Below are 23733 nucleotides of genomic sequence, written 5' to 3'. Positions count from 1 at the left end.
TATTTTTTTCATTTCTGAAAATATTTTCATAATATCTGAGGAACTTGTGTTCTCTAGATCAAGTTTATTAATCCAATTTTTTATTTGTATATACCTAAACGCTTCAGTGTCTTTTTAAACTTATATTTAGCTTTCAACTCCTGGAATAGCAGGACTGAGTTGCATCTTATAATGTCTGATATTTTCCTAATTCCAGCTTTTATCCATGTATCCCAATGCAATTGAGATTTCTGAATGTTAATTGAAGGGTTATTCCAAATCTGTATATTCCCTGGGAGCCCTAAACATTGGCCAAGATGTTTTTTTTTTTATTTTTCTCCAAGCATTTAACATGCTATTAATAACAGTTTGTAGACTTAACTCTATCCCTTGAAAAGAGAGCAACTAATAAACTGTTACTTTGTAACTGTTCATTTTCAATTTCTATCCACGATTCTTCCCTAGTATTATTAATAATACGATCTATATAGAACGTACACTTACAATGCTGCAAAATTGTTCTTTTATCCTTCCCCAGATCTGTCTTCACACAACTCTGTCCCGCAGGTCTACAGACAATCTTCTTGGGGCTTGGTTTTCACTCTGACATACACCATCAACTGTGAGACCTAATATAAGGAGATGTGTGTCTCTCCTAATGTCCAGTGAATTCATTTAGGCACAGGTGGACTCCAATCAAGTTGTAGAAGCATCTCAAAGACCATTGATCGAAGTAGGAGGCACCAGAGCTCAATTGCAAACGACATAACAAAGGGTCTGAATACTTATGTAAATGGAATATTTCAGTCTTTTATTTTTTTATAAATCTATGAAACACTGCAAGCACCTGCTTTTTTGTTGAGTGTTGGACTATTGTCTGTAGATTGATGAGAAAAAAATGAATTGAATCCATTTTAAGAGGAGTCTGAAAAATAAAAAAATGTGGAAAACTTGAAAGGGCCTGAAAACTTTCCGGTTGCACTGTATGCTTTTTTCATATCCTCTGTATTGTGTCGACTCCCATGAGGAATTTTCGTTTTACTCATCCAGCCAGCAGTTGATAAACTCAAGAAACTGTATCACTATCGTCTAGTTTTACCTATCCAGCCCAGAATTGACAAACTGAAGAAACTGTGAACTACCATCGTCCAGTTATCTTGTATTTATTGTAAAGGCAGTATTGTTATAACCGGACCCTTGCCAGATGAATTTCGTTCCGCTTAGCTCCGCCTAGCTTCACTCCCATCCATCTGGGACCTCTTCCATTGAGAGTTATTTCTGCAACCGACTTTATGGTTCAGCCAATCAGGACGCAGGGCGGGAGTTTCATAGATGTGACGTAGTGGAGAAGTGACCGTGAGACTGTTATCAGCGTCACGGGTTGGCTTCGATGTGAGTGGTTGAAGTAACAAGTCAATAGATGACGGACAAGTGGCTTATTCAATCATATGCAAGCATTTTTTGATTAGGCCCAACCTTCTGAAACACCATTCCAATGGATCGGTTACAGATGGATGAGTGGATCTAGGCGGAGCGAAATTCATCTGGCGAGGGTCAGGTTAGTATTGTTATCCTAAGGGTCTCCTTTCTGCATTAAAAAAAAGGGGCCATGTAGTTCTTCCCATCCAAAACAAACAATAAGGTGGTTATGAGTGATAATGAGTAAACAAGAGTGATTTCAAAAAGTGTCATTACTGTGTCTTGGTAGTTTGTTTCAGGATTTTTTTTTTTTTGTCCATTTCTGATTTTGTGTGGTTACACTCGTATTTATATTTATCGATGACATTTAATTCTCATTGTGTATATAGTCTGTTTTCTCTGAACATTCACGTCTGTAACACTGACTGTAGCTATTCAAATTTAGATCAGCATAATTTGTTTGAAACACTTAGCTACTATTTACATGGTAAACTATATTTTCCGATGACTTTACTTACAAATACACTTTCGTAATGATTTAATGTGAAAATCAAGCACTGAGGTCAGATAGCATTGGTAGCTAGTATTTTATAGCTAGTTCTCCATAACACACTCTGAACATTTAGAAAAACCTTGGAGGACCACTCACTGAAAGCAGGCTTGCTGTTTTGATATAGCATTTAAAAATGTGCAGTACAAAATCTGGGGGATGGTGGTATGTGTGAGAGTGAGTATTACAAGTCTCTGTCTGTCAGATGTATTTTCACAAATATACTGTTAACTCCTCTGCCCAAGTAAATGTAGGACCAGCTCCTCATCCTCTCCAAGGGACAGCCCAGTGTCCAGAGGATTGGATTCTATGTCAGGCTCAACCTCCAGCTTGGACCTCTTCTTCCCCTTATTCTTCATCACTGCACAGAACAAAGAAGGTAAGTTGGGCCATTTTATACAAGTTATGACTGTTACATTACATTGTGGTAGGTTTAATTAGAGTTAGAATCTTAAAGATATTACATTTTATGGCGTGTAATTAGATAGTTATTTATATAATTTTGTCTAAATCGCTAGATCATCAGGATAGTTCTACACACCTGGCTCCTCGTCTTCACTGTCACTGGCTCTCCTCTTCCGTGATCCTCTTTCATGGTCACTTCACACAAACACAAAATACAGAATCAAATACCATACAATGTACTTGAAGTCTTTGTACTAGCAGCAACTGTCAGTTTTGTTCCAACATACTGTGGTTGCCTTTGTTTGGTTCTCAATGACTGAACAAGAATGACCCAAACTCGCCCCCACATGATGTCTAAACCTAAAGACACCTATATCACCCAGCAGTACTCACCTGCCCTCACTGTCGGAGTCTCTGTATTTATCTGGGTCTGGGAGTGCACTGATGTCAAAATCATCTGCACCAGCCAGATAGGCGACCGGCTCATCACCGTCACTCTCATCATCATCATCCTCCTCATCATCACCCTCAGCCTCTTGCTTTTTCCTCTTCTCCTTCTCCTGAAACACCATATGCACATTTAACACACAACCATACAAACAGCAAACGAATATCACACATCAAAACACAATTTGCATATTAAACACATAACCATACAAACAGCAAACGAATATCACACATCAAAACACAATTTGCATATTAAACACATAACCATACAAACAGCAAACGAATATCACACATCAAAACACAATTTGCATATTAAACACATAACCATATAAACAAACAAACAAACAAACACGTGCCTAAACACCCTATTCCTACAGACCGTCAAGGGCAAAAGATGAACCCCTTACCTCCTTCTGCTGCTTATAGGCCTCTCTCCTAGCGGCCTTGTCCTTCAGTCTCTTCTCCTGTGGAAAACAAAAACAAAACAACAAGACTGTTACTAAGCTAGGCGACAGAGATAAAGACGTTGTATGTGTGTGTGTGTGTGTGGGAGGGGTGTGTGGTCACTAACCCGATGTTTCTCGTGGATCCTTCTGCGATATTCATTTTTGTCATATTCCTGATCCTCAAGTCTCAGCCTCTCTTTGGCTTTCTCGAAATTGATGCCAGACTCTTCTTCCTGTTCCTCCTGGTTGTCGCTGACAACGGGCCTCTGGATGACAGGCCACTGTTGCACCACCTACAGGACAGTGGAACGTTGGGGTTAGGGGATCCATGATTAGCTCTAATTCTACATTAATCTCACAGGTTGAAAGCATGAACTCCATTTCTATTTCTTCAAAAATAGGCATAGTTCATTTTCTAAGTGAGATGAAGAAGTGAGCTGGTCATTCTGTTGCCACAGCAGCCTGTACTACAACAGATTTATTGATTTTTCTCCCAAATGACACATCACACACCCATTATTTTTGTAAATGTAATTGACTTGTGTAAAAATGTGGGACAAGGCCCCGGCCGTGGCGCAACTGGCTTGGGCACCTGCACCGTTCGCCGGCGACCCGGGTTCGATTCCTGCCCCGTGGTCCTTTCCGGATCCCACCCAGACTCTCTCCCCCACTCGCTTCCTGTCATTCTCCACCATCCTGTCACATTAAAGGCATAAAAGCCCCCAAAAATATACTTAAAAAAAAAAAAAAAGTGGGACAATACAGCCGTGCACATACCTCTCCACCATCGGTGAAAACAATCTTCGTGTTAACCTTGAAGTTCTTCTTCCGAACTCGCTTAGCCTCTTTAACCTTTGATGCTCTGACTTGACGACCTTTAGGCTTTTCTGATTCACTGTCATCATCCTACAGAGATCATATAAATACACATACAGCATACATACGTTAGACAGTGAAAATGAACAGCCATTCACAAATCATCTGCATATATGTAATCGACTCATGCACACACAGAGATAAAACATGAATATACGTACCTCTTCATCTTGGCTCATATTTACATTAAATACGTCCTTTCTCTTGACCGTGAGAAGGTCCAGATCTTTTAGATCATCCTCGTCATTGTCATCATCATCAGAATTGCACAGCAGGCCTTTGAGCTTGGCTGCAGGATCTGAGGTCAATCACAGGGTGTAGTGTTTTATATTACAGCCACAGAACCTCTCTGATGCTCTATAAAATTGCGTCATGAGATTACTGCAAAATGGGTGGGGGTCTCACCCCTTCCCTTACCCTGAACTGGGTTCCTATGCAATTGCTCATTGCATTTTAATTGAAACTGAATGCAAAGGTCCATTCAGAATTAACATCTTAGAGTAAACATGTAAAGATTTACAGTTACATACAAATACATTTTTCCAGCTAATCAATATAGACAGGAAATGATATTAGAAAACAAAGAACTCACTAGTACAGAGTTTCCCAAAGACTGGGTCGCAGGAGATTTTATTTGGGTCACCAGCACAATGTATGTTGTCTAATAGGCCTAGGCTATCAGTTTTCTATTAGGATATAGTTTGTTTACCACAGTCACAGCCCTCAAAATGCAATTTTATTTATAATAGCTCTGAAATTGGCATCTCAATTGCATCTCACTTGAAATTGGCATCTCAATTTGCATCTCACTTACAAAATTAAACATTTCTGTGGGGCGCCTACCATGGACCTCGCAGTTGCAAAATGCAAGGGACATGAATCAGCCTATTTTCACAAACATTAACAGACACCAGCTCTACAACTTCACCGATTAAAATCTAGTCAACTAAAGCGGACATCCGTATACCGGACATTGCAATTCAATTTGCGTCATAGTTTCGATTGTAGATGCACTCTTTAAAGTTAATAGCAACCTCAACACATTCCTTATTAGGCCATCCTTAATCATTTCCCCCCGACCCTTCAATTTAGAACCGACCGACTTTGTTCCCCTTTTAGTCCGTTGTTGTAAACTTGCGTTAATACCGACCCGATTGTTTTTTTTTACTCTAAACAACCAATACAAATGCAATAAAATAATATTTATTTTAGTAGGCCCAAGTATTGTGAATATAAATTGCCTACATGCAAACGTGGCTCACTTAAAAAAAACCTGTGGCGTCATCTCTACACCATTGGTTTTACACGTCACACTATGGCCTACGCCGTTTCATTCACACAAACTGATAACGCTTTTACTTGGCACGAAGTTCTGGAAGAACTGTGGCCAGATCTTTTTTCTCATCCCTCCTCCCCTAGTCTAACGGTGACCGTGTCGGAGTATTGAAATTGGTTGTGGTCTATTCAGCATTTCTCAAAATATGGGTCCGCGAACATGGAGACTGCTGGTCCGCGGAGTCGTGGAGTGAAATTAGGCCCGTGCTTCATCTGATAATTTGCTGCGCGGTTGATAAAGAAACCGCGGATCGACGAAAAAAAAAGAAAACAAACGTTTCTGCTATCGATGTCATTAAACATGGAGCCCTACAATTAAGTGGTGGTATGAGCATTCATTCAGTCTTGGCGTCTGCGCGAGAGAAACTGAAACGAATCGATAACGTTGGTATCAAAGCTCCGCTTCAACCTGTTGGAAGGCTATTTATTTATTTATTTAACGAAACTTAATAGAACGGCGTTGTTTTTTGGAACTTCCTTAGAAACAGAGCAGAGACTGTATAATACACTGTATAGCATTGAGTATTGTATAGTCAAATTTCAATATAAACGTGGCCAAAGAGCTATTGTAGCCTTCTTTCTGGGTACATGTAGATGAGCCCTATGACCCAAAAAGTCTGCCATGACCGGGCCTCAGGTCAAAGAAGTTTGAGAAAGGCTGGTCTATATAACCTGCATCAGAATGAGGTTTGCAATGGTGCCTGAAGGCACGGGTTGAAGACCCAGTCAGTTACGATCACGATATGCACATTTGTGTAAATTCATTCCTACGTAATCACCATGACCAAAATTGTACTTTTTTTTTTTTTTTACTTTGAATCTTGAAAAAAAAATATTGACCTACCTACCGACCCATTTTTAATTTTTTTTTGCTGTTACTGCAAACAAAAATATTTTTAAGGATGGCCTTATTTCGGATTTAAAACACTCAACAGTGCATTATATTAGGTAGGCTACAATTTAAATGAACATTTTAAATGCTATTATTTCCTCTCGTTTCCCACCTCGCTAAACTCTACTAGGCAGTAAAGGCGCATTATCTTTTGACTATCGCGCAAAAAAGCCATTGTTCTGATATGTATTCATTTCACATTCTTACAACATAGCTTGTCACAACATCAATACACAGCCTTGGTATACGGCCTACAAACAAACGTTTAACTCCAGAGGGAAATGCGGATTCAACTTTCCAAATAAAGAAACCTCCACAAATAGGCTACAATATAACGACTTGAGTTATTTGCTACATGTTTACATAGGAATTGACGGTGTTATGGATCCATTTGTCTGCAAGGCAACGTAGCCTACAACATCTCTCTTTAGAAATACAGGAACAGCTTACTATGCTGAAAAGTGACGATGCCTGTGTAGCATGCAAGAATATCCCCAAGAAATGTTTGAGAACCTGTGGCCTAAAACAATATTGGTGGTTGCATGTTAGATCTGAAGTGAATTGGGTCGCGATGGTCTGTTATTTTTAAAAAGTGGGTCCCCTGGGGGGTATTCCAAGTATGTGGTTTAGTGATAAACCTGGGTAAGTTAACTCAGGGTAAATGGTAAACCTCCTACAACAGCCCTATGGCATTGTTTTGTAAGAGGAATGAAGCCATGCAGCTCTTCTATTAGGAGGTTTACCCCTTACTCTGAGTTAACTTACCCAGGTTTGTCACTAAATCACGTATTTGGAATACGCCCCAGAAAAAAAGTTTGGGAAACACTGCACTAGTAGATTAAAAACAAAAACACAAATCAAATTTTAACTGCAAGATAACAGTACAGACTTGCTCCATTACCTTCCGTTTCACTATTCTCTTCTTCCTCTGAGCTCCTCTCTGCCTTTTTGTCGCTTTCTCCCTCATCCCCATCCTCATCCTCTTCCTCCTCGTCCTCCTCCCCTCTCTTCCCATGGTCCTCATCTTCTTGTTCCTTGTGTCCAGGTTTCTGAGCCTTGCTGAGGAAACGCACTCGAGGAGCCACGGCTAATCCCAGTGATCTAGGGGGGGGGAATGAGGGAGGAGGGTGACATATGCAACAGAAGTCACATGCCAAGAGGTACAGTTAAGACCATAACTATTTATAACCTTGCTAAATTTTGATTGTATTATTTCTAATTTCTTTTAAAATTATTTTTCTTTTGCTTTAGGAACCTTGACAAAGGCTGACAGGCCGAAACGTTGAGATAAAAATAAAAGGAAAAAGAGGTAGAGTGTGCAGTGACCAAGTTTTTCTTAGTTTATTTTCCCTTGCCAGCACCTCGGAGGGTGTGCATTATTTTCGTTATTTATACATTATTTCTAATTTCACCAAAAATAGTTCTGTTTTTTAATCAGTATTTCTCTAGCACAATGTATCCTCTTTCATCTCTGGTTTATGTCATTTCCTGGCAGAGGAAGTCTATATTGGTGAAATATGTATACACTACAAATCAAACTTGGTTGGCATGGGTAGGAATCATTTTGGGCTTGTCCAAACTGTCGGTAGGGTGGTGTACTCACGCTGCGTATTCAGACAGTTTTATCTGAGTAACATCAAAAACTTGTTTGTTCTTCATCAGGAAAATGGAACGCAGGTAAGAGATAAAGCACTAGAGAACGAGAGGAGAGGGTGGATGAAACAATGACCAGTAGTACGTCTTGCATATTTGTGGTTAATAAATTCACACATGCATACACACATGCATGAATGCAAGTGAACACACGTGCACATACACACACACACCCACACACACGCCTGTACCAACCCTTTGTGCACGTTCTTTTTGCTCTTTCTCTTGGGCCAAAAATGCTTCCAACTTCTGTTGTACTGAGACTAGTTTCTCCGGATTTATTCTGGGGGAAAAAAAAAATGTTTGAATCATATTTGTTATCACTCTGGTTGAAGTCTGTCAGAAGAGTTAGTGATGGCATTGTGTGTGTCTGCATGAGTATGCGGCGGCGCTCCTTACTGGATCTTGTTGATGGGCACTCGACGCTCCTGGAGGGCAGCGACCATGGCATTCTCCTCGGAGGGTAGCAGGACCAGCAACGCTTCACCTCCCTGTTGGTACCTGGAGACGGAGGGAGTCTGATCATCTCACCCAATCCAAATTGTTCAGAAAAAAAAAAATGCCGACAGAGAGACCCCCTTGTAGTAGTTGACAAAGTGACCCAAAGAGACCCCTCATTCAAGTTACCTGGCTGTTCTCCCAACTCGGTGGATGTAGGTATTGGCATCCTCAGGGCAATCAAACTGCAGAACCCAGTTCACTGCTGGAAAGTCTAAAAATGGACAGGAACAGACAAAAGAGTGGAATGGATTAACCGGAAGAAAGGCAGAAAAGAAAAGTCTATGAAAAATTCACACAAACACACACACACACACACACACACACACACAGGTGCTTGTGCGTGCGCACACACAAAAAAGTAACATACCCAGTCCTCTTGCAGCAATATCGGTAGCAAATAGAACTGCTGACTTCTTCCCAACAAAATCATTGTAGGCCTCCACTCTTTTCATCTGTTGCTGTTTCCCATGAAGCGCTAAAACTGAGATGCCCGGCCTTAAACGGCAGAACACTCGGAAGAGATACTGCACCTGAAGCAGAGAAAATATCTTAAATTAGTTTTTCAAAAACTTTTGACACAGCAGTAAGGAGTCTTTATCTAAAAATGGTGAGCTATCTAGCCAACATACTTGTAAACACAAGCTACCCGAGTTAGCACTATGGACTATTTTTGTGTTTATGCTTGTGTATTGTGGGCAGGTGTGAGTGTCCATACCTCTTTGCAGCATGCAAAGAAGACAATGATTTTCTTGTGTATATGACTCCTGAGGAAGGAGAACAGCATATCCACCTTCTGATGGAGCTCACACACCACATAGCTTTGCTCTAGTGTTGCGGGGGTACTAATGGAAAAATTGTAAGAAAGAAAAAAGTTAAGTAGGAACTCTCTTAGATTCCGAGGAACAGAGAATAATTACTTACAATTAGGGGTGTCACGATTCTCCAAATTCTCGATTCAATTTAATTTTCGATTTTAAAAAGTCAAGATTCAATTTTCGATCTTTTTTTTACTTTCGATTTTTTTACTTTTTTTTACATTCGATTAATATTACTATTAATGCATTCCTTATGTTGTTGGCCTTTTCCTATTCTGTTTCGGAGGCTTTTATTTTGAAACCGCTTTTTATTTTAAAACCGTTCCAATGGCAAGGTTGTAAACAGAACAAACATTAAACATAGACGTGAACATAGTGAAATGAAACAACACAGAATGAATATTTGATTGTTTCATCACACTCCGAAGAGACCCAAGGTTACTATTTATGGAATATGCACTTATCAATATGCATTTTAAGCCTTATAGTTAATTGATGTGAAAGAACGACAAAATACTTCCACACCCGTGATTTCAGAATAGCAAGAGGGGCTTCAATTTCGGTCGGTTGATGTTTTTTTTTAACTGGCTGTTGAAGGAGTTGGAGGAGTGTTGACGCCACAGTTTAATAAGTGTATGTGTGTGTGTTTTTGCGTCTGGCATACATGCTGGATGTTACATTGGGGGGTGTGGCTACATCGTTGATTCTACCTTTTGAGTTTGAAATTCGACATTGAGATATGAATTCGATCGATTTCGATTTAAAATCGGAATCGTGACACCCTTACTTACAATACAACTTTTGTCAGACAATTCTGTATCTAAATCACCGACACCAATATCAGACTAAATCACTGGCAAATGAGACAGACTGCTTGCTGGGGGACCCACCTGAATTTGGCCTGCTCATGCACCCACACATACTCTGGCTCATTGAGACTGAGGCGAGCGAGGTCTTTGACAGATTTGGTCTGTGTGGCCGAGAACAGCAGGGTCTGCCGCTGGGTGGGGAGATGCTCTACAATGGCGTTCAGTGTCTCCGAGAAACCCAGGTCCAGGATACGGTCAGCCTCGTCCAAGACTGGAGCAGCAGGGAAGCAAAAGACAAGGAAATGAAGCGGTAGAGACAGGACTTCTTCTTCTTGATCTCTAACAGGGAGCCTACACCGGGCACGTAACCGAAGCATTACGTTCCGTTTGGTGATCCGTTTGAACACGTCTACTGCAACAATTCACTTCACCCATCATCAATGGAGCATGACATAACTCCAACATCATTGTCAAGTTTGCTGATGACACAGCAGTAGTTGGCCTCATTTCTAAGAACAATGAGCAGGCTTACTTGAATGAGGTAGATAGACTTTCAAACTGGTGCCAAGACAACATCCTACTGCTAAATGTTACCAACACTAAGGAGATGTTTATAGATTTCAGGCGTTATCAGCAGAAAGTATGGAATAAAACTTGTGTCACCTTAAACCGAATTTGAATATGTTGTATTTGCATTGCTGAATTTGAACAATTGTATTTACCAACCACTCCAGATCAGCGACTCTCAGGCGGAAAGGGTAGAGAGTTTTAAATATCTTGGTGTTCATATTTCTGAAAATCTGACTTGGACCAAACATGTCGATTCACTGGTGAGAAAGGCACGCCTCAGACGCCTGAAGCAATTTAGGCTTAGGCAATTTAGCCATCCGGATACTGAATGAGGACTGTAGCAGGAGCACAAGCATGTTGGAAACACCTCATGCACTTTAGACATTTCTTTCTCTTTTTCTATTAATTTCCTTATTATTTACACATTGCAGCCATGGAGACAGTGGACAAAGCATTTCACTACATATACTCTGTATAATTGTATGTGACTAATACATTTGAATTGAATTGAATTGAATTGGAATTGGCTACACGGGATGAGATAGTGGCACATACGTTCGGAAAAAATTAGACCAGTCTTCAAGATGAAGCGCTTCAGCTGTGGTCCCGGTGTAGCCCGGGTGTGAGTCACAAACAAACACAAGTAGCCAACCAATCACATAAACCTACCTAGCATGAGGAGGTCAGAGACATGGAAAGCAGAGGTCTGGTCCATGTGCTGCAGCAGGCGACCTGGAGTACAGATGATGATATTGGTGCGATGGATCTTCTCGGCCTCATCCTTCAAGTCCTGCACGCATTCCACCGATGCATCAGCAAGACAAACACAACAGCAATGCATTGGTATCAGAGAACATAGCAGAAAAACAGAATGAAAAAAATTAAACAATTCTACATCACACTAATAAATACAACCAATCAACATATACAAATTAGAGCCCTGTGTATGTGATAGGATGACACTAAATACATTTGTTATTATTTATCTGAAATAAACTTTTTTTTTTATTAGTGACTATGTCATAGAAACACATCCGCACATTGATTCAATTAAAATAAGAGATGTTTCTGAAGATTGATGAGTAGTTCAATTCTCTCACCTTGCCGCCTATGATCAGCCCAGCAGAGAATTCATGGTTTTTACCCACTTTACGCAAAACCTGGAATGTCTGGTAGGCCAATTCTCTAGTTGGGGAAATTATAAGGGCGCCAAGGCCATCTAGTGCCGTCCACTGGTTTCGATACAAACATTCCAGCACCTGACACAATACAAACAGTATCAGTCACATAGTTACTCTACACTCACATCCAAACACAAACCATCCTGTCTCCTTCATTCTAGAGTGAGGCAGGATCGTTTGATACTGCCAGCAATAGCCTACATGATTTCTGGAATGCTAAATCTGTGTCATGTAGCTGAAAAGAATTCTGCATACATCCCACACAACATATATTTTATGTCTGATTGTTGAAGCAAAACATGAAGCTAATCAGCAAACTAACTCTAGATAACCCCTCTGAATGTACCATCCTATTCCTTCATAAATTCATCGCACATCATCATGTAAAAGACCTTGAATTTCCCCTGGGGATCAATAAAGTATCTATCTATCTATCTATCTATCTATCTATCTATCTAAAACTCCAGTAATTGTCCAATTCACAACTTGCCAAGTACACCCTCATGCAATGCATGGCCATGTCACAAACCCAGTATGAATGATGTTGTATTGTATTGTATTGACAGATATGAGACTTACAGGGATCAGGAAGGCCAATGTTTTGCCTGAGCCCGTTTTGGCTGCCCCCAGTACATCCTTTCCCTGCAGGGCGAAGCCTATGGTCTGCCGCTGAATCTCTGTGGGCTGCCGATACTGCGCCTCTACCAAAGCTGACATGTTCCACACACAAAAAATAAAGTTCATGCAGTTTGTGTGTTTGGCGCAATGTTAACAACACTCCATTTTTTGTTATACTTAATAATTCACAGCTGAGTTGATTTTTATTCCTTTAAATTTAACCCTACCTTTGAGGGTTTTCTTTGATAGTGGGAAATCTGAAAAGTTCACTGCATCCTTGGGATTAATCTGCATTTGGATTAAAGAATAGCACGATTCATTCAGGTCGTACAACAGGGAAAGTGTACTTCTATAACGATAACATTAGGGAATATAAAATACATCTGCTTTACAGCTGAAAAAGAAAACTGGGAGTTTGTTGGACTGTTTACTTTCTACGTACTAACGTTAGTGATAACGTGGTTACAGAATCCTAAACATTTTTTACAGTACTTGACCTATTTTCACCATATAAAACATGCCCACCTGAGCATATTTAGCCACAAGTTTTTTGATGCCGTCTTGTTCGGTCTCCCACACCCGTTTCTTCTTCGTAGGTTGTCTGACTTGCTTCACTCGTTTTTTCGTCCTGTTGTATTTTTTCTTCCATTTCTCGAAGTTACCAACCGGGTCGTTGCTAACATGTTTAACTTTCCTCTGTGGTTTTGTAGACATTATATATATATATATTAGATGTTGACACAATCCAATATTATCTCAGAAGAGTTGTGTTGGTCTGGAAAATAAGCATGGCACACTTTGTGTCGCAGAATGTACACGTCATTCCGTCTGGCGAAATCAATTTCCGGTTCCTGATTGTCAGCTGACTGTAGTCAGAGAAGACTTTCCAGAGTTTGTCGACAGAGTTTTTAGAGACGGCAAATGTAATTATTTAACGCCGGGAACTGGTCAGGAAATATATAAGCATAATGGTGTCTTGTGTGTGTTGTGGTCCAAAGCTTGCAGCTTGCGGAATTGTATTAAGTATTTGGGGAGTCATAATGCTGGTAAGAACCTGGATGCTTAACGTTAAATTACCTTTCAAACTTTAATCATGTCGGTTTGTCATTCCTACATTTTTGTCGTAGTCTACGGTACATGTGTGTACTTTTAGGTAGTTTTATGTAGTTATTATCAACCACCTAAAAGATTAAAATTACAATATCTGATGAGAAAATGGCACGCAACACAATGTATTGGTAGTCTTGTCAAGTAGGCTACTGAATTTGTAGGCTACTGATTTTTTTTCTCCTGTAGTCTTGTATTGGTATTGGTAGTCTTGTACTGAATTTTTAAGTACTGAATTTTTATTGATCGTTTTTTCTCCTGATTAGTCAATGCTGGGGATTTTCTTCTCAACTCACTCGGCAGTGTTAATAGAGGATGTACCTATCCGTGAGGAAGATATGCACAACGAGTAAGTTTCCAAAGAGGAACAATGTTACACCACATGTGTCATATGACAAAACTCATATTATGACTAAGGGTCACCATAGGACATTAGTAACTGTCACAGGGAGCTGGCTAGGTCTGAGTGTTTTATTGTGCATCACATGGAAATGTTCATTGATAATAAACTCAATAGTAACACAACATACAATACAAGTCAAACTGAAGGAGGCACAATTACGTAATTTTAATTACATGTAGGCATACACTTTTCATCACGTAGACGGTGTATGTGCTCAAAGTGTAGGCCTATGTGCTTTTAAAGAACATACTTTTCATTGAATGTCAGTAAAACAAAGCTATTATAAGCATATAGCATGTTAAAGATAGGCCTATAATATGTTATCTAATATATTTTAAAATGAAACATTGAGCTTGGCATACTGATAGACAGGGGGTGTTCTCTTGTTTCATTGATTTTATTTTGTTGTGTTGCAGCTGCTGAACCTTGTACTGCCATTGAAATATTGATAGGACCAATTAACTGAATTTGCTAACAATTACTGTAAATCAAAGTGGTCTGTGTCTGACACTGAAATTGAAATGGGGGAAAAAAACCTGTATTGTTTGGTAAACCGTTGTGGAAGTAGATTTTCTTAGCTTCATTTGGTTTTTAAGTACAGAGTTGTCAGCAAGAGTGTCGTTCTAAGGTTGAGTTTCTTATTTGAAGCCATTGATTAACTTGATAATTTCCCACTCAACAGGCAGAATCCCCTGCAAACTGTTTACGCTTTGTTTGACCAAGTGGGCTACAACTGCTTCATCGCAGCAGGCATGTATGTCGTCGTGGGTCTCCTGTCTTTTTGCCAGATCCGGATGAACAAGCGGAGGGAGTACTTGGTGCACTAACACTCCTAGCGGCCACAGAATCCACCCCACCGGCCGTCACGGATTTGACCTCACAGAAATACTTTAGTCTGTAAATATCATTGCATTCTCATTTGTTTTTGTCACGTTGCCCGACACTCTTACAGCATTTGGTGATGGGTTTCTCATTTTTGGAAGAGTTGGCTTTACACACAGAGTGAGCTGCTCATTTGGAAATGTGCCTTTTAATAGTGCCTTACTGTACTGAAATGCCTCATCACTGGACCAGACACTTGTAACTATTCTTGCCTTGACAAACTGGTTTATTACATGTATGCCATGTAATAAAATAAAAGTAAAAACTCTTATTATTATTATTCCACTTTTTAACTTATTAATGTCACTGTTTTGCAGGCCAGGACTGTTATAAAGGTACAGGTGACCGATATTTAGCAACGTTTTTAATACAAAGCAAAACACACTCTCAAATATACAACAAATATAATTGATAAATGGATTACTGTTTCCTATGGTAGCACTCTCAAGGGTTGTCAACAGTTAACTTCAGTTATAGTAACTTCTTCATTGTGTGAGACAGAGAAGAAACATAATGTTGTTTGAGATCACTGTCATTGTTTATTCAATTGACTGAGCTTTCAGCTAAATTTACAGAAATACCCTGAGTAAATACATGGGCATGGATTCAGCAAAAGATATTATGGTAAATTCATAAAACAGAGAAAGCAATTAAGACAAAAACATAAAAACATGTTTGAGATTAAATAAATATAAAATGATGACTACAAAACAAATAAAAACATCTGCAAAGAAGTTCAGGAAAGCAAAATATATAGAGCCTAGACAGAACCATTGAACAGAATTGTATAATATACCCTTAAACTGGCTGACTTATATATTAATTCAATCTGTATGTAAATGCAATCTCCATGCCTATTGGATCTTGTTACAATAATCCGGCACAAAAAAAGTTGAAAGTCAATTTACCAGGCTCTGTGAGAGAATGAAGAGGTCATTAATGACCACCGACCTCCCCTCATCACCTAAAACTAAGAATATACATCAATTTAATTTTCCGGTATTATTAGTGAGTATTTCGTAGTTGTGTTCTAAAACTAAAAAGATGCACTTGGTGTTTAATATTCCTGAATGTTAAGGCTACAGAGTAGGACCTACTAAGACAGCAAAGTCTTAGTAGTTGTTGAAATGTTTTTGCGCCACTCGAGGGACAACGATATTACAGACAGGTTTTGGAGATGGCATGGTATTCAGTTAGCTGCAATTCAGCATTCTCGCCACTAGAGGCTACATACTCAAGAGATATTTGTCTTTTTCCATGAGAGTGGAAGACATCATGTCATCTGACAGCTATGTGCCCTATCCTAGCGTTCATGGGCTTCGAGTGAAAACATCATTCCGCGTCATTCACGTCACTTAATGTGTGAGTCAGAGGTCGGAAACTGGGGCTAGATTTTGCTAACAGAGTTGCCCAGTTAGGGGCTCGTCATCACTTTTGTCGTCACGTTGTAGTTCGTTTGTAGTCCATGTGGCCTTTCATGTCCAACAGTTTTCATGTGAACTTGGGAATTTGCCGTTTTTGTCACTTGAAAGCTGCATATCTTTCTTTCACAAGCATCTTACACTATATTTTAAGCAAATACAGTTGTTTGTTTAGGATTAGTGAGTATGTTTTAACCTTTGTTGTGGCAACCCGTGTTTGTCACACATTCTAATGGCAAAGCACATGAACACTTGCTGTTGGAAAAACAAAGTAGCCATGGGGGGCGGTCCTTGTCATTCCGAGGTGCCCTGAATGCACCCTATGTCTATATTGTGATGCTGTTCTCAATACGGCTAGGGCAGAGGTAGAGATATGGCAGTTCCACCCCTTCGTTTTGTTCAATGATCTTCTTCTCAATGATTTTAAGATCTTCCTGAAAGTTTTTGATGAGTTTCTTGGCTTTGGGTTCGGTGAAGTACTCTTCCACATACTGACCCATTGGAATCTGAGGAGATTAATTTGATGAGGGGAGCACAACACGTAAGGGAACAACAAATAAGTTATGGCATTGTGACATCACTCACTGCATCAGGCTGTGCACGACCAAGGTGCCATGTGATAGCCATTTCCACACAAGATTGACTGATGTCTGGCAGGGTGTCCATGATCAACTCCATGGTAACGGCATCCTTGTCCTCTGGGGCGGGGCTTCGCATGGTACAGGGAGTGTTAGGGACCCAGGCACACCAGTCAAACTACACTCGAAAAGAGTCAGAAAGAGAAAACCAATTAATTAGAGAGTCAAGTAAGACTCAATGTGTCATCCGGTCAGTATCACCCAGAGCATACACAAACACACTGAGTCACCCGGTCATTATCCTCCAGACCCAGGGCAAGGTCTACTCACACAAAAAAACAAATTATAATATTACAAACTAGATGTACCACAGAGCGATACAAAATATGACCGCCGCCCAGTCCAGCACATTTTTTCCACAAAAAGAAGTCACGCTGAAAGGCATATATGATTCTAACTGTCTCACTGAATTGCATTATGCACACTCAATTCTCACTGGTATCTGCTAGACAACAAGTACCAAAACATGATTAGTTCATAGATTTCACATGTAAAATACATTTTATACAACCCCACCCCCATCTTGCCTGTTCATAATTCTGAGAAATTCTTGAATTGTGTGCATGTGTGCTTTTATGTTTTGTTTATGTGTGTGTGTGTGTGTGTGTGCCTGCGTGTGTGCATGTGCATGCATATGCATACATATGTCTACTGTGTGAGTATGTGTCATACGTATGATTACTGTGAATGTATGTGTGTGCGTGTGTATCTGTTTATGCACATGTGTGCATATGGAATGGGTTAACATGACCCCTGGAGGCAAACATACGCAAAAAATTGGTCATCCTAGGCCCTACGGTTCTCAAGATATTCACAGAAAACTCTGTTGGTGTATGGTCACTAAATGTACACATAAATTACTTTATTGTATGGCCCCCCATGAACGAAAGTTCACAAAACTTGGCATGCATTCGGAGGGTGTCATAATGATCCTACACTTCCAATTTCGTGCAGTTCTGACCATGTTAGGTCACAGATACCTGCGATTACAACACCTAATTTTTACTTTTTTGTTTTTAACTAGGTGGCACTATACATGAAATGATGGTTATGGAATGGGTTGACATGGCCCCTTAAGATCAACTTACAAAAAAAAGGTGGTCCTCCTAAACCCTACGGTTCTCAAGATATTCACAGAAAACTGTGTCTGCCCTACCCTCCTTTCGGGGGTCCAGTCCAGCGGGGGGGCTACAGATGAAAAACAAAAAACGATGGTTCCATGCTATCCATGCGGGGCTACATGCCCACCAAGTTTCGTGTACCCCGGTCTTTCAGTGTCCCGGGAATCCTTGGTGGAAATTTGGCCATGCGAAATTTGGCTGATCTGATGCCCTGATTATGATCAATCAGGGCTGTAGTGGAGGATAAACGCAAGTAAACACAGTTCATCTACCTCTAAAATTTTATAATTCAGTTTATCCACCTCTTATTAGAGTTTATTCACTTCTCAAAAGAGTTTATTCACCATATTCACCACAGTCATGATAAGTGAATTGAAAGATGTCACAATATAGTCTAGGGGTGATACGATCAGGGAGTGAACAATAAGATGAAATACACACACAAGCACATTGATTGATGTCACCCTAAAATAGTAGGCCAGGCCAGTAACTTGCGGGAACCGTCAGCAAGTGTGCAGCCTTAGTAAGATTTAGATGTCAAATTCCTTGTGCTAGTGGTTAGGGACCTCACATGATGGCTAGACTTTTCACATGTAACCATAGGCCTACAGTACCTAAACAATGAACAATGACACATAGGAGGACCCCACAACCACATGATATGAATTAATAATGAATCAATCAATTAAGAGCCTTAAAGCTCTTCAGCTTTTCACAGGGATATCAGGTGGCTTTGTGAACTCATTTCATTTGCTCTGACATATCCACCTGGGCCCTCTTCCATTCAAACAGATTTCCACCAGTCTGTATATTTACCGGCCAATCAAAATCATTTGTCTGATATGGGGCAGGATTAAAATATAACAGACAGTTTAGCATTATTGGGGCACTTTTGTAAACATCTGATGGCTGCCACTGATCATGTGACATGTAATTTTTCATTTGTTAAACAAAACTTGTCTCCCTCTTCCGTGTCCCTATAGTTCGAGCCTTGCTCACAACACTGGTGGTGTGGCCATTCTTTCCACCATTATAACTTCCGTGTATATGCGTGTTTATGAGGCAATCTTGGATATCCAGTTTCATTCTTTTATTGTGTCTTTCTCTTCCCACCTCACTGCACTCTCCACTGTGGTGTGTTGCAGCAGTCTGTTGACTAATACCCTCAAATATTCCCATATGGTTATGGTATCTTGCAGACACAGTTTCCTGCAGTGCTTCCCCACCCACTTATCATGGAAATTTTTCTACTAAACATTAACTTAAAGTCCCTGCTTCCTGCTGTCTATTTCCACATGACAGTTGTGTCCAAAGTCATACTACACATTTTAGAGGATTCACTGTTATAGGCATACTGTTGTTTGCATAACCAAATTGCCAAAGTATGAACTTCATGTATGCTGCTTGTAGTTGGTCTTTGTGTGCTTCAACAGACACCAATGAAACTGGCGCCATTTATGTCAGAAATGTATGCAAGGGAAGAGCGCCTACCTGGCCATTGTTGGTGGCTGCATGCTGTGCTGTGCTGATGAAGATGACCACTGAGACCAGAGTGACTAACTCTTTTTTAGTCTTGAGCTCAGAGGATAACCCTGAAGGATGAACACATAACACAACATCTCAGAAGTCTAAGATGCTTCCAGATTTGTATCTCATCAATGCTGCTGAACAACTGCCATGAGCTACTGTATAACGGTGACATCGACTGACCAAACTGAGGGACGTTTACAAAGCCCTCCTCAGCCACATCCTTTACCCAGGCCTGCAGTTCTGCATCCTCTACTACATCATGGTCATTTGGGTAGTATAAAGAAATCATCCCTGTGACATAACTTAAGATAGAATGAAGATGGAAGATAGGATAACCAGAAGAGAGAGAGAAAGAGAGATAGAGAAAGTTATTATATTCAAAAGATAACAAGATCATGAAAGGAGATAAAGAACATTTCACAATTTCACACTTTTGATACAGGGTTGAAACATTACATTGCATTAATTTGGTTCCTTCACGGAAATGATGACCGTACTTTTGAATAGCGTCCCAGATCATCAGGCTGTTGTCTCTGTAGAAGTAGCCTTTCAGCTTGGTCACACCTCGGTCCTCAAAGTCACACGGAGGCTGTAGGGAGCGGTAGGTGAGAACTTTGTATTCTCGCTGGGCCAATACCAGTAGGCCATCTCCCCCAGTTGACACCACCTACACATGGATAACTGGAACATTGTATCATTTGCAAATAATACTAATACTAGGTCTAATCTGTTTTGTATTTCACACATTTCACATATTTTTATTATCATATTAATCAGAGTAATAATCTTTTCACATATTTTATCATCTTTTTCATATATTGTCACACACTAGCTTGGTAGTGAGTGTTCATGGTGTGATTTTGACTCACCCGCTTGAAGATCCCATCTGCTGAGATAAGTTGGGTGCGGCCTCGGCAGTTGATTTCCAAAGTATATCTCAAATGAGGTGTCAGCAGCTGCCAAAACCACAACATTCTACTGTAATTTTGGAAGTCCATAAATATCATAATTACCATAATTATCAAAGATAAACACATGAATAGCATAAAGGAAACAACATATACACCCAAGAGAAAGAACATTCTGATAATAAATTCAACCAAATAAAACAAAAGATTATTAATTTAGTTAATTTAGTGTCTAATTAAGAAATTAATTTTGTCTTCCTGGATTACTTCATTGTTTTTTCATGCTTTCAAGTCCTCGCTATTAATTGGACAAGCTAACAGGGCATGTGTAATTACTGTAAGTGCTACTGTATACCACACAATATCTTTAAAATGTGAAAATAGATTTCTTAGAAATGATGATTGGTTATATAATTTTCAAATAGTATGGATAGATAGTTTGACATCTGGGCTTCAGGAGGCCGATGTTCACTATAAGGTCATATTTTTGCAATTTCATCACATGACACATCCCTGGGACATATGGCTACCACAGAAAGGCGAGTACCAATCTAATCAAAGTCCTTTTAGGCAAGTCCCTCCACTCGGCGGCCATATTGCAACGCTTTTTGGGCACTTATCGGGCATCTGTTTCGGGCAGAACTGCACATCTCTCTCTATTTGCCTTATTAATGCGGCGACCATTGTAAAACAAAATGAGACTACATGGGTACACAAACCATAGGATTGTTTTGTTCTATGCATTTGCCAGTAGGTGGCGAAAATGTATTAATGATATAGCCAGCGTACCCGGTAGCCACATTTTGGTTTGGTTAACACTTGGATCTCCGGAACACCAAAGAACTTTCCCTCTGTCGCACGCACGCTATTTGTTTATCCAGCACCGGCTTTGCAAATAACAATGTCCACAGACGGTAGAATAGGCTATTTTGCATGACTTAAATAAGTATGATGTATTGCGACATCAGATGCAAGTCAAATATGTAGTTTCTTATGTCTCATTCCATCGAACTACAGATCCGCTACCCGTGGGGTATAATACGAAGCACGTTAGACATATCTAGGCTAGTAGACATATCGAGGCTTGACAAAGCCTTGACTCAGGGGTATACGTTAAGTGATACTACGATTGCAGGTATGTGATATATTTGTCAAACTAGGCTTTCAGTTCAGATCTGTGCGCGTTCTCGGTGTTGGGATGACTTTGGCCAATCGTGTAACGCACAAGACCGCTTCTATTTAAAAACAATTAGCCTACTTCCGCATTCATGAGCGATAGCTTAATCTACACTGCGGTCATTTTTTGTGTCTAACCTATAACATCAAATAAATCAATTGTCATCAGTTGTTGTATGGTATGCACGTCCATAGTGGGATATTTGCACGCACAGCACTATTAAAGCACATTCGAGATCCAAAATGTTAGTAGAGGCGGAGCTCCACCTGTAAGATATATGCAGAATCCTACACGTGAGAGAACTTCGTTTTGAAGTGGGGGTGGGCAAAGCGAGGCTTTATGAAACACTGAAACGTTCGAAGCAATTGTTCCGAAGCTTTGAAACAATTCCGACACCTCAGAGCTGTTTAGGGTGAAACAAATCTGTCAAATGCTTCGTATTGGAGATGTAGTCTTTAAAGTTCGTGGCTCGCTGTGTTACCTGTGTTCAGTCTTTGTCAAAAACTTAAGCAGTATGCCCTTGGTCAATTACTGGATGGGAGACCACATGAAGTCACAATAAAGAGAATCTTATTGCTGCCACTAGGTGTTCTCTAAATCACTTTCTTCTTATAAAAACTCTAGATTTTTTTTACCATTCTGAGAGTTTAGTTGAAACTGTGTGGTTATGGTGAAGTAAGAAAACCTAAACAGATACGATCTGAAACAATACCTTACAAATCAAACGGGGATCGAGCCACATTTGAGCAGCCTGGGCTACCGTGCAAAAACACCCTCACAAACCACTACACCATCATGGTTATTGCTTAAGTGAAAGCTACACTGTTAATTGAACGCGCGGGCACGCCTGCCGACACCGGTGAAATGCATCGAAGGTTCACTTAACTTTGGTCACATGACATGGGGATTTGAACGATGTTTCGAAGCAGTGGTCACATGACATGGCTGTTTTGAACCAGGTTTCGAAGCACAGGTGTTTCGAAACACTTGTGCTTCGAAGCCTCGACACTGATTCGAACACTGGCAGTAGCCCGTCGAACCACAATCGGGCCAAATAAGAAACACAGTAACCAGCCCAACTACTGCTTGTCAGTATCGGCCACTTCAAGGGGACAGTGCCTCAGCCGACTTGAAACTCCGCCGACAGTGGCAGCACTCAGCCAGGATCGGCCGACTGTGTCTACTGTGCTTCAGCCGACTCGGACCTCGGTTTCGAAAGTCACACCCCTATTTTTAAGACGATTGGTCAGTGTGCAGTAGATTACACGATTTCAGCTATAACTTGCTCTTAGCACATAACCTCCTCCCAACCAGGTTTGGTTGACAGCATAAGATACCATGGTGATATAGCGACACTAAAACAGATCCACTTTCGTGTCACAGCATAGCCTGGCTTTGAGCGCAACATACCTTGCTAACCCACCCGAGATTCGTAGTACACCCCACCGATCTGTCAAACTTAGCCTACATATAGTGCGGTTTTAGCCGATAGAGGGCCGCAATGCGAATGCAGAATTGCCGTTCACCCTACGAGTTGATGAACCACTGAAAAGATGGCAGCTGTGGGTCCTTTTTGTGGGCGAACTTCAAATCTATTGTCTGTCATGTCGTCAGTGGCGGAGCTAGACTTTTACCCTTGGGGTGGCCAGAGGGTGGCCAAAGCTATTTCAGGGGGTCCACAGACTACAACAATGAATGTTCAAGAAACACAATCAATTGCAATCAAAATCTGTAAATGTTGAAATGTTTTCATGAAGTACATCTTAAGCACACAGAAGATTTGTGTGTAAAATCTACAGTTTATTAACAATGTTAATACAAAACGTACAATATGTAAATAATAATAATAATAATAATAAAAAACAAATTCAAAACAATTTGACCTCATTTTGACATGAACTGATATGACATGATTTTTTTAACCATGACCAGAGGAACAGTCTGATTACCAAACTAAACTTGTAGAACAGTGTAGGCCCTAGTCATGACAGTAATTAAGTCCCAGATGTGATTCTTTTCAGGATTCTGTCACATAGTGTTTGCTTCTTAA

The 23733-nt window shown here is 40.2% G+C and overlaps 3 protein-coding genes across 4 annotated transcripts in view; 1 reads left to right on the top strand and 2 right to left on the bottom strand.

Moving 5' to 3' along the window:
- Positions 1 to 1687: 1687 nt before the first annotated feature.
- On the bottom strand, positions 1688 to 13299 carry ddx10 (DEAD (Asp-Glu-Ala-Asp) box polypeptide 10). The gene is made up of 20 exons (XM_048236982.1): positions 13022 to 13299; positions 12724 to 12784; positions 12458 to 12588; positions 11798 to 11956; positions 11367 to 11487; positions 10209 to 10398; positions 9219 to 9345; positions 8871 to 9033; positions 8630 to 8714; positions 8402 to 8503; positions 8198 to 8285; positions 7953 to 8041; positions 7251 to 7450; positions 4284 to 4420; positions 4024 to 4152; positions 3372 to 3539; positions 3208 to 3264; positions 2747 to 2913; positions 2490 to 2548; positions 1688 to 2309 (listed from the first exon to the last, which is right to left on the bottom strand). The coding sequence occupies exons 1-20, from the start codon at positions 13208 to 13210 to the stop codon at positions 2176 to 2178; spliced, it is 2556 nt and encodes an 851-aa protein (XP_048092939.1). The 5' UTR covers positions 13211 to 13299; the 3' UTR covers positions 1688 to 2175.
- Positions 13300 to 13350: 51 nt separating this feature from the next.
- rnaseka (ribonuclease, RNase K a) lies at positions 13351 to 15159 on the top strand. Its single transcript, XM_048236997.1, has 3 exons — positions 13351 to 13542; positions 13870 to 13952; positions 14689 to 15159. Exons 1-3 carry the CDS (start codon positions 13465 to 13467, stop codon positions 14831 to 14833), a joined length of 306 nt encoding a protein of 101 aa, XP_048092954.1. The 5' UTR covers positions 13351 to 13464; the 3' UTR covers positions 14834 to 15159.
- A 1330-nt stretch (positions 15160 to 16489) lies between these two features.
- alox12 (arachidonate 12-lipoxygenase) overlaps positions 16490 to 23733 on the bottom strand; it is a gene marked incomplete in the record, with an annotated part of 12628 nt that continues 5384 nt past the window's right edge. For both annotated transcript variants that reach the window (XM_048236984.1, XM_048236985.1), the window contains 6 exon segments: positions 16490 to 16815; positions 16895 to 17065; positions 19560 to 19660; positions 19779 to 19900; positions 20096 to 20265; positions 20468 to 20554. In XM_048236984.1, coding sequence (XP_048092941.1) covers positions 16636 to 16815; positions 16895 to 17065; positions 19560 to 19660; positions 19779 to 19900; positions 20096 to 20265; positions 20468 to 20554 — 831 coding nt within the window.

This window comes from Alosa alosa, chromosome 24 (assembly GCF_017589495.1).
Source record: "Alosa alosa isolate M-15738 ecotype Scorff River chromosome 24, AALO_Geno_1.1, whole genome shotgun sequence".
Taxonomy (NCBI): Eukaryota; Metazoa; Chordata; class Actinopteri; order Clupeiformes; family Clupeidae; genus Alosa; species Alosa alosa.
The sequence above is the reverse complement of the archived record's forward strand: the minus strand, read 5'-3'. Positions and strand labels throughout refer to the sequence as shown.

Bases quoted from the DNA above. Each gene is read 5' to 3' on its own strand.
- ddx10 (XM_048236982.1), bottom strand. From the start codon at position 13,210: ATGTCTACAAAACCACAGAGGAAAGTTAAACATGTTAGCAACGACCCG. The intron at 9,034-9,218 runs GTATGGACACTC...TCTCTGCTTCAG, and splicing joins TCTTTGCATGCTGCAAAGAG to GTGCAGTATCTCTTCCGAGT. The intron at 3,540-4,023 runs GTATGTGCACGG...ACTGTCCTGTAG, and splicing joins TTTTCACCGATGGTGGAGAG to GTGGTGCAACAGTGGCCTGT.
- rnaseka (XM_048236997.1), top strand. From the start codon at position 13,465: ATGGTGTCTTGTGTGTGTTGTGGTCCAAAGCTTGCAGCTTGCGGAATT. The intron at 13,543-13,869 runs GTAAGAACCTGG...TCTCCTGATTAG, and splicing joins TTTGGGGAGTCATAATGCTG to TCAATGCTGGGGATTTTCTT. The intron at 13,953-14,688 runs GTAAGTTTCCAA...CCCACTCAACAG, and splicing joins GAGGAAGATATGCACAACGA to GCAGAATCCCCTGCAAACTG.